Raw genomic sequence first — 11,487 nt, 5'->3', positions numbered from 1 at the left:
TATGACCTGCACTTCCGCAAAATTTTGTCGGATCGGATTGAATATCGCTGAAACGCGTGAATTGACCTAAAACGCAGTCTTGATTTTTTCTTACTCTAAGATATATTCAATAGTCTGAGTCCCTCCTTCATCAAATCACATCCGTTATGGTCTAGTGGCTAGGATACATCGCTCTCATTCGCAAGTGCCGATGTGGCCGGGGTTCGATTCCCCGTGACGGAAGCCTATGTTTTTGTCTTTTTTGGGCTGTGGGGGTGGTTGGAAAGGTGTTGAAATCTTTAAAGATTTTTGTTGATACGGGCTGACCCACGTGACCTGACGCTAGCGCACATGATTGCACGTGCACGCGCCCACCACTCGCGTGGCCTCGCGTGGGCGCCACTTGTCCTTCTTCCACTCTGAGTTACTGAAGATCACGCGGTATTTTGGTCCCGGTAATGTCACTTAGATGGCTACACGACCGAACAACTGTTCTCTTGGAGTGAGGGGTAATTCTGCAACAGTCCCAACAAGCATTCGTAATACAAAAGGCATTATCATTAGGGTATCATGTCGACTCGCCAATCTAGTTGTAAATAGTCAAGATGTCGGTCGAGTTGTTGTAGTCAGTCGGCGCACACTTCTCAGTGTACCCACCGAACATCTCGCCTCGCTGCTGAATAAACTCCGCGAACGAGCCCTCCGAACAGCTACCGCCAGGTCCAACGGCGCACTCGAGCTGCTGCGGGTCCTGGTTGACAAGGACACGAACATATGTTCCGGCAGGGTAGCCGTAGCTGTCGCATTCAAGCCTCTCAATCGCCATGTTGGTCAGGAACGGCAGGATGCGCGAGGACTTCCAGGCACGCTGATAGTTGATCTTGTTGAGCGGCATGGTGCCGTTGACGTTTGCGGCACCCGCCCACTCGGTGTTGTTGAAGATACCGAGCGCAACGGCGACAGTAGGCGGTAGCTCGCGATGGGTGAATGAGACGTACAGGTCCTGGGTGGAGTTGTCGGCGAGCAACTGTTGCGCTGTCGCATTCAGCCAGGGGTAGCCGAGCACGCCGGAGATCTCATTGCCATAACCGGTGTTGTAGAAGTACTGGATGTCGTTCATGTACTCGAACTGCAGCCACTCATCTGCGCTGAAGAGGTCGAGGTCGCAGAAGGGAGACTCCCCACGGATGACTGTCTCGTAACCGCACAGCTGCTGCATAGCCGTAATGTCGTTAGCCGTCCAATTGAAGCTGGGGGCATATGCGCGGAACCGCTCGATGATAGGTGCTGTGTAGATCTTCTGAAACTCCCCGGACTGCTCGCTGCCGTACGAAGAGCTGTACTTGGGGCAGCCCTTGTAGGGTGTCAAAGAATCGGCGCCTTCGGACTGATCCTCAGAGATGGTGACTCTCTCCGTCTCATTACTCTGGGTAATAAGACCCTCGATGAAGGACTTTGAACTGAGCTCTGTGCGCTCAGCCGTCGATGTCCAGACCTTCTTGGGGTTCCTCAGGCCAGGGTAGCGGATATGAACTTCGGTACCCAGCTTGTACGACTCAAGACGGCCGACGGTGGTCAGGTCCTCCAATTCCTCATCTGAGATAGGAGTCTGCCACTTCTGCAGGAAATCCAATGCTCCTGCCTCCTTCCAGTTGACGGACATGTTGCCAAGCTTGTCTGTGAATGGCTCAATATACTCTTCGTAGTCGAAGTCGTTCGCGTAAATGGCGGCATGGCGAACAAGGTAGGCGGCACGAGTGACATTGCAGCCCTGCGGCGGAGCAGGGTCCGATTGAGGGTCCTCAAAGTATGGAGCAATCTGAAGTGATATTAGTGACAGATTCTTTAGATACTAAGCGCGAAACACTTACACCAGCCAGGTGGTTGAGTGGTTCAAAGGTATACTTTGCATTGACGGCGTTGGCCACCGCAACGGTGAGAAGGGCTGAGGAACGCATATTGATCTGGCGAGCTAGAGATACAGCAAGACTGAACGACGCGTCTTCCGCCTTTTAAGAGATGCCCAGTTTTCTATTTGCGCTTTGGCGCGCACGCAACCAAACATTTCCAGCTGCCGGAAATCGGCACTGGGTATTTGCAACGCTACATGGGAATTATAGATGGCATGACGATGCGGATGGCCGTAAACAGGGCACACTCAAGCTTTCTTGGTCAATGCTTGACCGTGAAGGGCATGGTGGCCGCATTGACTGGGCCGCTACGTCATGGAGGATGCCACGACAGGAGAACCATCACAATAAGCTTTTGCAGCGATCACAAATATCATCGATGAGTTGCAGATACGTGTGTCATTCGGTTTGTAGCTCCCTGAGCCACGCGTGTGCTGTGTTTCAGCCAGATCATCAACGCTCATAGTACGCCAGCTAAGAAATAACAGACCATCCCAGCCACAACACCAGCCCTATGTAGCCGTTGACCACCTTGGAGCTCTAGACAGCCATCGTACGCCTTCTCAAGTTCTGTACACTAAGTTCCAATGTATGGCACTCGTCTTCTTTCGCGTGCAGGAGCTTCTGAAGAGCCTCCTTCTCCGATCGGAGTGCTTGGAGCTTGCCTCCTACCATCTCTCGGTACGCGCCGTGCTCCTGCACGATAGCTTCGACCCTCGACCACTCACTGGCTGTTGGCTTCATCTCAGTCGTGCTGCCACCTGACCGTTGGACCAGCTGAGCGTCCTTGGCCTTGACCTGAGCCTCAAGATCTGCAACATGATCCTTCCAAGCCTGGTGTGCCGTCATACGGTTGAGGTCGTCGATGCTTGAACCACCCTTCAGAGTATCAACTTGCGCAACCAGATCCGAGTTCCTCTTCTCCAGCTCAAGCACGCGCTGCTCGAGTGCTGCTGACTTGGCTGCCGCGAAGAGATCGTTGGTGGCCGTGCGGGCAATGAAGCTTCCTGGTCGTCCGCGGGTCGGACTTCTGGTTCCAGTCTGGGATTGCAGACGTTCGACCTCGCGTGTCTTGTCTGCAAGCTTGTTCCGTACGATCTGGACATTGATCAGATCCTCGTCGCGAAGAGCCGTCATGGCAACAAGGTCACGGTCCTTCTTCGCCAATAAGCCGCGTATCTTGATGTTATTCTCGAGATCCTCGTCGCGCAGAGTCCAGATGGCCGTGTGTCTCTTCCAAAGCTGTTCGTGCTCCGCTTCCAGCTTCTTCAGGCGTGCCGTCGTCTCTTCATACTCGGCGGACTCGACTGATATGACAGGGTTTGACCGCTCAATGTAGATAAGTTTTGACATCAGAGCAGCGAGTTGAGACTCCAATGGACCAGGAATGTGCGGTGCTGGAGCGGGCGAGAGGGGTTCGTCGTTTGCTTCGTTGGCGTATAGCATTACCGGAATCGATGTGGGTGTCTTTTCTGGATAATCCGGGATCTGCTCTTCACCGTCAAGTGTCGAGGCAAGAGACTCGTTATCGTTGTCTGTTGTCCACTGACTTTGAGGAGTTGTGTGTAATATTTGAGGTATGACGCTGACAACAGGCTCTTCTTTGATAGGCTCGTTCCATGCCTCCATGGCTGGTCGCTGTGCGAGAGGAGTGGGCTTCAGACCTTCGGGTCGCGATTGCCATATTGCTGGTATGACGACCTTGCTCGGAGGTCTTGTCGCTATCTGTTCCTGAACGAAGGCTATCTCGGACGAGTGGTCTGAGTCATATTCTCTTTGTTGCGAGAGTGATTGATTGGAGGCCACTGACTCTGGGCGACCGCCGTATAGTGAGGCCACTGAGTGTATCGATCCTGTGCGCTCAGCTCGAGCTGTTCCACGCTTGGCAGTCCACATCTGATAGGTATTGGTGAGTGATATTAGATTATCCTTAGTTGATGCTCGAGGGTATCTGGTATCTGTCTGGCAGCATATATGGTGGAGACAGAAGCGGCTGAAAGTGTACTTGAAGAGGCACGCTGCACAGAGGTAGAAGTTTGGCTTACCAGTCAGTCACAAATTCCTTGAGAGCTTATATTCTTATCCTTCTTTCAGTAAATTATAGTGGCGGCTTGCAAACACGTCCTGAAACTGTACTGCGACGGAGGAGCGGACACTGCCAAACTCGCGACAAGAATAGTCAAGTGACAGCGGCTGACGGCAAGAGGCTGGTTCCCGCCAACACCCACCGGCAGCAGCCCGTGAATCTACCAGTGGTCCTGCGCGTTCCCGTTCTAAAGATGCATTACGAGAACATGACGGATTTGTCGTGCAGGGCGCACAAAAGACTATATCACGAATCTACTAAGAGCCCTTCGAAGGCCCCCAAAGATTCCGAGAAACTGTTTTCAGCATTGAAACTCGGTCAGTAAATCCGACGTCATTAAAGAGGACAACGTGTTCACGATGCAAAGTTGAGGAGGCCCAAGAGTCGACAAGTCTGATCTGAAACTGTAGCAGTCGCATACACAAACTCGCTTAACGGCACAACGATGACCTTGTCACAGGGTGGAACCTCCTTTGCAATTGATGCCTCAGCCGGTGACCTATAAGCCCTGAATAAAAGTTCGCGCGCAAAAGAAAGTGTGTGGGCACAGTCGCATGGACCATGGTGGGTTGGCTTGTGCACCACGGCGAATTGTTCCTTTTAAACCGTCAGCGACCCAAGGATCAAATCTATCACAGGGCAGTATGATGTACAGGCGTGAAAAGTGAATGAATGGATGTACAGTCGTGGTATTAGATATCGTGTTAAGGTAAAAATCCAGTTTCAACCATTACTTCCTCCTTCTGTTACTCATTACAGCCGCAAATGACTTACTCCATTTCGATTCAATTTGGCCATAACACATGGGTATATACACAGTCTTCAACTGATCAAAACATATGCTTAGACCTGAAGCCCGTTGGTAGCGGTAGTGTTGGCAGGTCCATCTAGAGGAGCCTGAATGTTGGAGTTGGTGGGCCCACGCTTCTCGCCATGCACCATGGTGTCATCCTCGTAATCGCGGATGGCCATACCGATCGACGCAGGGTCGATGTTGCGGTGACCCCAAATCAGAAGCGCACCGAAGCAAGGCTTAGCGAGGAAATCGAGAATGCCGTAGAAGATGGCCTCGGAGTCAGGGGAGATAACATTCCCGCCTTCGCAGAGACCCCACGCGATTGGGTACAAGATCCAAAGGAAGGTGGTCAGGGATCCGCAGTACAGGAAGGCCTTCCTGACCTCAGGGCCGTAGCGAGCAGAGTTCTTGCGAGCTTCCCAGGTGAGGACGTAGGCGATGTAGACTAGTGCAACACAGCCTATTTGATGTTAGGGACGCTTGTAAAAACTCGCATGATTCTCTTACCGAAAGTGAAGTACGCCCACTTGTACCTGCTGACAACGAGAGCTCCGACAAGACCAGTGATGATCATTATTTCATCAATGAGCAGAGTCCAGAGAATTGTCGGCCACGGCATGCCAGCAGTGAGCAACAGGTCCAAGAGCAAGAGAGGAGTTGTAATGAACCAGTCGATGTAGCGGACGTAAAAGATCTCGCGGTATTGGCCACGAACAACAGGGTTACTGCGTCGGTATTCGACCTGAATAGGTGTGAATCCGAGATTGGATCCCATGGTGAAATAAGCAATGCAAGCTACAAAGACGACGGCCGCAGTGATGTAGTGAAACAAGCGATCGCGGCGATGCTTGCGCATGGCGAGGCCCATGAAGGAGAAACCAGCGACGCCCATGGCTGCGCAGATGGCGAAGTAGAGATCGGAGCCATGAGTCGTGATGGCAATGTCGGCTGTAGCGCCGTTGACTGTGTTGCCTTCGCAATGTTAGTTACTTCAAAGTACAAAAGCAGGTGACTACGCATACCATTGAGGTCCAGAGCGTGGTTCGCCCGCGCAATGAGGTTGGATGCCATCTTTGCTAAGTGTTTTTCAAGAGATATTTCCTGCACACGAAAGCTTGGTTTGTATTTGCGAATCTGATTCGCATTTTAGAGGGGCCTTCCATTTCATATACCGAGAGCGCTAACATAGCCGCATGTGGTCTACGTCAGTGATGACATCGCTCGTGTGGTACCGTGCAAATACACAGGGCCTCGATCTGACATTGCTCTTACCGTTATACTGGGTGCACGGAGATGTCGGGTTTTTCGTCGTAGTAAATGATTTTGGTCAGGGCTGGCGGCCAATGGAAAAGCTTTCACAACAGCTTAGCGTCGACGTTTCGAGAGAATGAAGTCATCACTACAATAGGTAATTGACGAAACTTTAGCAAATGCACGTGCAGAAATATCACCACAGATCGGCGCGTTGTGGCAAGGGCGTAGCCAAGCTTTGTAAGACATGTGGACTGAAAGCTTGGGATCCTTTGCAGGGTACAGGGGCTATTGGTGAGGAGCTGACACACCTGTGTGCTGGAGCATTTGGACAGCTCATCGCCAGGTCGCGTGTAGATCTAACGGCTGCACAGGCAGGTGTTGTTCAACACTTTGGCTGGGGTTGTGTCAGCTCATTCTGCAAGATCTGCGTTTGTAACAACCGATGTCGATGATCGCGGATATTTCCATCTGTTAGAGTCTCAAGTGACCGCGTCATAAACCTTATTGCCGTAACTGCACACCGGAGACAAGCTTCCCTATGCAAGGCGAGTTTTTGACAGTATTAGCAGTTCACGTGTACCGACAGATTCCGGGTCCGCGATGGACCGATGGAGGTTATCATCACCCGTAATGAGGATCTAGATCTGGTGATTCTGTGGGGTACGTGTGATAATGATTGCAATCACAACGCGTATTCTTTCTGAGCATATTGTGAACATCTTGGTGTTGTGAATCATTAACATTACGGGCAACATACATGCCTGTGTGTGGCCTCAAACGCCGTACGTCAGTGCTACGTGTACAATACTGGATCAACCCATGCGTGCGTGAATGCTTCGCTTGATGCGACTCCACCTGGTATCTGTAGCGGCCACCGGCAGCGTCCGTACCTTCACCACTCCCTTCTGGCGAGCGATCTGATCTTCTGTGAACCAGTTGCCATGGAGACCGTATGGAATGCGAGTCGGCAACTGGATCCTACACTGGACTCGTGCCATCGTCTGTGCATCTAGGACCCAGAGCTCGCTCTTTGCGTCCTCTTTACACTCGCCCTTCTCATTTAACTGATGCTCATCAAATACGTAGAAAACGAGGTAGCCATCATCCTCGTCAAAAGCGGTGTTTTTGTTGGTCGCTGATCCGCGTCTTGGGCGCGGAATAAATGTAGCTTCCTGCCCATAATGCATTGGCGGGAATCTGAAGACCTTGATTGGGTCATTGGGGTCTTTCGAGGCCATGATCTGGCTAAGATTACGATTGTCCACACAGCCCGTGACTGGATCTGGTGGATCGATCTGAGCTTTTGCCAGCAGGGCCTGAACATCGAATCTAACGAGAACGTCAATTTTGCTAGCTTTGCCCAATGCCGCACCAAAAGACTCGTTGGACGTGCTGCAAGCATAAACGTAGCGTGCGGATTCCATCGCAGTCAGAGGTGATACTGTAGGAAACTCGACCGGTATGGCCGCCAGAGCGAACTGGTGGGTGATGACGTTCTCAGTCACTGAGTCAAGGGAGAACCGGTAGTAGTACAGCCGACACTGCTCTTCATCATCGTGGGAAATCGGCAAGTCTGAAGATGCGCCAAAGGGATTAGGGACAACGCTCTGATGTGAAAGTAGAGATGTTGTCTCGTCGACCTTCTCAGGATCCGGATCATCGTCATATCTGGCGAAGAAAGACATTGGCTTTTCACTGACAACGTCTTTGTGGTTTGGATGTGGTGGCGGTGTGATGTTGCCAGCACTGAACACGACAGATGCGGATGTGAGGCGACATGCCAGAAGACTGACTGCAGCGACTTTGCCATCAGCATCATACTCGTCCCACGTGTTGGCCGTGTGGAAGATGCAGCACCCATCGGTCTCGAACCAACGGACGGCTTCCGGGTGGTGACGGGGAAAGACACCATATCGAGAAGGCTTCCAGGGCTCGTATGCAACTACTGGAGAGTTCTTTGCGAGATTGAGAGGAGATAGACTGAGTGGGAGGTCGAGGATGACAGTGCTGTTCTTGGACACGCCGAAGTCATGCATAAGCTTTCCTCCTGTACAGTTAGGGACTGCAGCATTGATGATCCGACTTGGGTCATCTGCTGAACGATAGTCCACTATGTTCGACTCCGAGGAAGGTATGATAGAATATTGTACGTAGGGTGGAGCGAAGCTGCAGTGGAATAGCACGAGCTCTCCAGTTGTGTTGTCAACTTTGGGATGTCCGGTACTCCACTCGCGCATCCAGCTCAATGGACCTGTTCCTCCAAGTGTCGGTTCATCCTTTTTGTCGGCATTCTGAGGTTCACCCTCTACTGCGTTCCCGTCGAACCAGCCAACAGTTTCTAGCTCAGGTAGCGTGAGACGCATAGGTGGTCCACTCTCACATGCAGCTAATGCGCGTCCATCGTGGTATAGAACACTGGTGTTCGCGACACTAATACGCTTGATGGCGAAGCCTGAGCCTGGTAGATGTGAAAGTATAACGATGAAGACAGTGCGTACAATCCTCCAAAGGATCCAGATAAGGCTCGAAGCAGGATTCGTCAGGGTCGCGATACTGGGCAGAATTGGAGTCCGTAATGCAGTGCTCTCGATTTGAGAGAGGTACACGTCTGTCAGGATGAACTGGTTGACGAATTGAACATCGAGCTCGTTGGCGTTGCTGGACGAACGGCTGAACCATACTCCTGACAGCATTCCATCTCCATCGAACCAGTGCGCCTCACGTCCAAGATCGGCATTGGCCATGGGATTGCCGCCGTTGCGAACATACATGCCGCCACTGAGCTCCTTGGGGAGGTCCCCCGTCCAAGAGACGGGCGTGGGTTTCCATGTCTTGGTTACCGGCGCAAAATTTCCAGCGAGATATGGGTGCTTGGGCGATTGTCTCTTGGTGCTCCCATCGTGGGACATCCTGAGTTGATGGGCGCTTTTCGCATTGAAGCGGCGTACGGGTGGTGCTTTCAAGGTGGTACAGCCATTAGATATCAGTCTGAAAAGCATGTGGCACTGGGCATGACAGTGCACTGAGTTTCACATGTCTGGCGAGACAGATGACGGCGTGATAAACAGGTACCAATGATGTAACCCTGCTGCACTGTTACCGGTATTAGCCATGGACGGGCGCTCGACGTTGGCGTCCGCATCTGCCGCGACTGAAGTCAATTAAGTCAATGATGTCAACTACTAGCTCTCTAGGGCTAGTTGAAAGCTTAATTCGCGCACGTACCAGTATCTGAAACGTGCTCCTATGGGTTTTCCTGAAGTCGATGTCTCGCAACCGGCAATCGGCGTCGACGGGGCGCGATCAAGATGGTTGAGCTCACCCTGTGCCTGACAACCTCTCGGACTCTCGCGGCGGTTGCTAGTGTCTTCTCTGCGTCGTGGTTCTCGAATCGACGTAGATTGCACGTTTTCCGTCTCACGTTCGGGTCGACAGTCGCTACGATCTGCGACAATGGGGACTGACTACGCGCTCGTGTACGTGCATGCACCCCGCTCAGAACCTCCAGGCCTCGAGCTCAATGCTAACACGCAGGGACCAGACATGTGAAGTACACCATCCCACCAGCTGTGCTTCTCACCCTCCTCTACCGCCCGCTCTGGTCAAAACTCGACACCTACCGCGTTGGCTTTTTGGTATTTGTATGAGGATCTACCCGCTCTAAGCATAGCTCTGTACTGACAGCGCAGATCGCCGTTACCGCGACTATCCCCTGGGACTCATATCTTATTCGCACTGGGATATGGAGTTATCCAAGCCATGTCATCGTCGGCCCTACGCTTTTCGATATCCCTCTTGAAGAGGTTTTCTTCTTCGTGATCCAGACCTACAACACCTCGCTGTTGTACCTGCTGCTCAGCAAGCCTACATACCAGCCGAACTACCTTCGCGCCGCAACTCCGTCTTCGCCGGCGCCTTGGAAATACCGGAAGTGGGGTGGACAGGTGGTGATTTCCGCGATCATTGCATATGGCTGGTATTGTGTCAAGGCCAACGTGACTGGCACATACACAGGCTTGATCCTCGTCTGGGCGGGGCCGGTCTTACTGATGCTATGGACGCTTGCATACCAGTTCATTTTGGGCCTCCCTCTGTCCAACACCGCGTTACCCATTTGGCTGCCCACGTTGTACCTCTGGATTGTCGACACCTTGGCTCTACGGAGAGGCACCTGGGTCATCAGTGAGGGCACAAAACACGGAATCCACTTGTGGGATGGACTGGAGATTGAGGAGGCTATCTTCTTTCTTGCGACGAACACGCTAATTGTGTTTGGTCTGGTCGCTTTTGACAATGCCCTTGCTATCCTGCACACATTCCCCTCGCTATTTCCAGACCCTGCGCCTCAACTCCCGTCGCCGATCGTTCTTATGCAAGCGCTGTTTGTGTCGCCGAAGAAGTACGATGAGGCCCGTCTTGAGGGTTTGCGAGAAGCCGTATACCGTTTGAAGCGCAAGAGCAGGAGCTTTTACCTCGCATCATCGACCTTCCAAGGGCTTCTCCGCACCGATCTGCTGCTACTGTACTCCTTCTGCCGTGTAGCCGATGATCTGGTAGACAACGCTGCGTCAGCCGCAGAAGCGAGGGGGTGGATTGCGCATCTGGATAAATTCTTGGACTTGGCGTACAGTGGGCCCAGGTCCAGACCTGCGCTCATCAAGCTGGTTCACAAGGAGTTTCCAGCTGATGCACGCTCTGCGCTTGTACAGCTGCCTACCGACAAGTTGTCACGCCAGCCACTGCAGGACCTGCTGCTTGGATTTGATATGGATCTTGCTTTCGACACTGCATCGTCTCCGATTCAAAATGAGGACGATCTCAAATTATACTCCGAACGAGTCGCGGGTACAGTGGCTCAGATGTGCATTGAGCTGATCTTCCGCACATACAACAGTAGTCTGAGCAAAGCAGGGCAGCATGAGGTAGAGAAAGCAGGCAACCTGATGGGAGTCGCGCTGCAGTACGTCAACATCGCTCGGGATATCGCCGTGGACGCCAAGATCGGCCGCGTCTATCTTCCAACGACGTGGTTGGCTGAAGCAGGCCTGAGTCAAGAACTTGTCCTGAAAGAACCTTCCGGGCCGCGAGTTGAAAGCATAAGAAACCGCCTCTTAGACAATGCCTTCAAACTGTACAACGAGTCCAAGCACTCGATCGAACAGCTGCCATCTGAGGCCGCAGGCCCGATAAGAGTAGCAGTTGAGAGCTACATGGAGATTGGAAGAACATTGCGCAAGGAAGGATACGTGGTGAAGGCTGGTCGCGCAACCGTGCCGAAATGGAGAAGACTTCTTGTAGCCTGGCAGACATTGAACCAGACGAGCAAGTCGAGATGCGGACCCTAGTCGTCGATCTAACACACAACCACAAGCTTAATGAATAGATCGTGCGAACTATTGATCAGTGCTTCGTATATTGTCTCTTGCTTCGGCGCTCAAGGCCGTGAGGAGGGTACTGGATGC

The 11,487-nt window shown here is 52.3% G+C and overlaps 5 protein-coding genes and 1 non-coding gene across 6 annotated transcripts; 2 read left to right on the top strand and 4 right to left on the bottom strand.

The window, feature by feature from the left end:
- Window positions 1–140: 140 nt before the first annotated feature.
- Window positions 141–222, top strand: M421DRAFT_t4. Its single transcript has one exon. It is a non-coding gene; the product is annotated as a tRNA-Glu (tRNA).
- A 41-nt stretch (window positions 223–263) lies between these two features.
- Window positions 264–2,081, bottom strand: M421DRAFT_415282 (repressible acid phosphatase). Its single transcript, XM_033590641.1, has 2 exons — window positions 1,851–2,081; window positions 264–1,798 (listed from the first exon to the last, which is right to left on the bottom strand). The coding sequence occupies exons 1-2, from the start codon at window positions 1,935–1,937 to the stop codon at window positions 566–568; spliced, it is 1,320 nt and encodes a 439-aa protein (XP_033454489.1). The 5' UTR covers window positions 1,938–2,081; the 3' UTR covers window positions 264–565.
- A 207-nt stretch (window positions 2,082–2,288) lies between these two features.
- M421DRAFT_415281 (uncharacterized protein) lies at window positions 2,289–3,918 on the bottom strand. Its single transcript, XM_033590640.1, has one exon. It carries the CDS (start codon window positions 3,783–3,785, stop codon window positions 2,430–2,432), a length of 1,356 nt encoding a protein of 451 aa, XP_033454488.1. The 5' UTR covers window positions 3,786–3,918; the 3' UTR covers window positions 2,289–2,429.
- A 729-nt stretch (window positions 3,919–4,647) lies between these two features.
- On the bottom strand, window positions 4,648–6,169 carry M421DRAFT_415280 (family A G protein-coupled receptor-like protein). The gene is made up of 3 exons (XM_033590639.1): window positions 5,794–6,169; window positions 5,279–5,743; window positions 4,648–5,231 (listed from the first exon to the last, which is right to left on the bottom strand). The coding sequence occupies exons 1-3, from the start codon at window positions 5,840–5,842 to the stop codon at window positions 4,819–4,821; spliced, it is 927 nt and encodes a 308-aa protein (XP_033454487.1). The 5' UTR covers window positions 5,843–6,169; the 3' UTR covers window positions 4,648–4,818.
- A 511-nt stretch (window positions 6,170–6,680) lies between these two features.
- On the bottom strand, window positions 6,681–9,154 carry M421DRAFT_415279 (carotenoid oxygenase). The gene has a single exon (XM_033590638.1). It carries the CDS (start codon window positions 8,932–8,934, stop codon window positions 6,838–6,840), a length of 2,097 nt encoding a protein of 698 aa, XP_033454486.1. The 5' UTR covers window positions 8,935–9,154; the 3' UTR covers window positions 6,681–6,837.
- A 171-nt stretch (window positions 9,155–9,325) lies between these two features.
- On the top strand, window positions 9,326–11,429 carry M421DRAFT_415278 (uncharacterized protein). Its single transcript, XM_033590637.1, has 3 exons — window positions 9,326–9,501; window positions 9,567–9,666; window positions 9,715–11,429. Exons 1-3 carry the CDS (start codon window positions 9,479–9,481, stop codon window positions 11,368–11,370), a joined length of 1,779 nt encoding a protein of 592 aa, XP_033454485.1. The 5' UTR covers window positions 9,326–9,478; the 3' UTR covers window positions 11,371–11,429.
- The last annotated feature ends 58 nt before the right edge of the window (window positions 11,430–11,487 follow it).

This window comes from Didymella exigua (assembly GCF_010094145.1).
Source record: "Didymella exigua CBS 183.55 unplaced genomic scaffold M421scaffold_1, whole genome shotgun sequence".
NCBI classification, from domain to species: domain Eukaryota; kingdom Fungi; phylum Ascomycota; class Dothideomycetes; order Pleosporales; family Didymellaceae; genus Didymella; species Didymella exigua.
The sequence above is the reverse complement of the archived record's forward strand: the minus strand, read 5'-3'. Positions and strand labels throughout refer to the sequence as shown.

Bases quoted from the DNA above. Each gene is read 5' to 3' on its own strand.
- M421DRAFT_415282 (XM_033590641.1), bottom strand. From the start codon at position 1,937: ATGCGTTCCTCAGCCCTTCTCACCGTTGCGGTGGCCAACGCCGTCAAT. The intron at 1,799-1,850 runs GTAAGTGTTTCG...ATATCACTTCAG, and splicing joins CACTCAACCACCTGGCTGGT to ATTGCTCCATACTTTGAGGA.
- M421DRAFT_415281 (XM_033590640.1), bottom strand. From the start codon at position 3,785: ATGTGGACTGCCAAGCGTGGAACAGCTCGAGCTGAGCGCACAGGATCG.
- M421DRAFT_415280 (XM_033590639.1), bottom strand. From the start codon at position 5,842: ATGGCATCCAACCTCATTGCGCGGGCGAACCACGCTCTGGACCTCAAT. The intron at 5,744-5,793 runs GTATGCGTAGTC...AACATTGCGAAG, and splicing joins CCACGCTCTGGACCTCAATG to GCAACACAGTCAACGGCGCT. The intron at 5,232-5,278 runs GTAAGAGAATCA...AACATCAAATAG, and splicing joins GTGGGCGTACTTCACTTTCG to GCTGTGTTGCACTAGTCTAC.
- M421DRAFT_415279 (XM_033590638.1), bottom strand. From the start codon at position 8,934: ATGTCCCACGATGGGAGCACCAAGAGACAATCGCCCAAGCACCCATAT.
- M421DRAFT_415278 (XM_033590637.1), top strand. From the start codon at position 9,479: ATGGGGACTGACTACGCGCTCGT. The intron at 9,502-9,566 runs GTACGTGCATGC...CGCAGGGACCAG, and splicing joins GGGACTGACTACGCGCTCGT to ACATGTGAAGTACACCATCC. The intron at 9,667-9,714 runs GTATGAGGATCT...CTGACAGCGCAG, and splicing joins GCGTTGGCTTTTTGGTATTT to ATCGCCGTTACCGCGACTAT.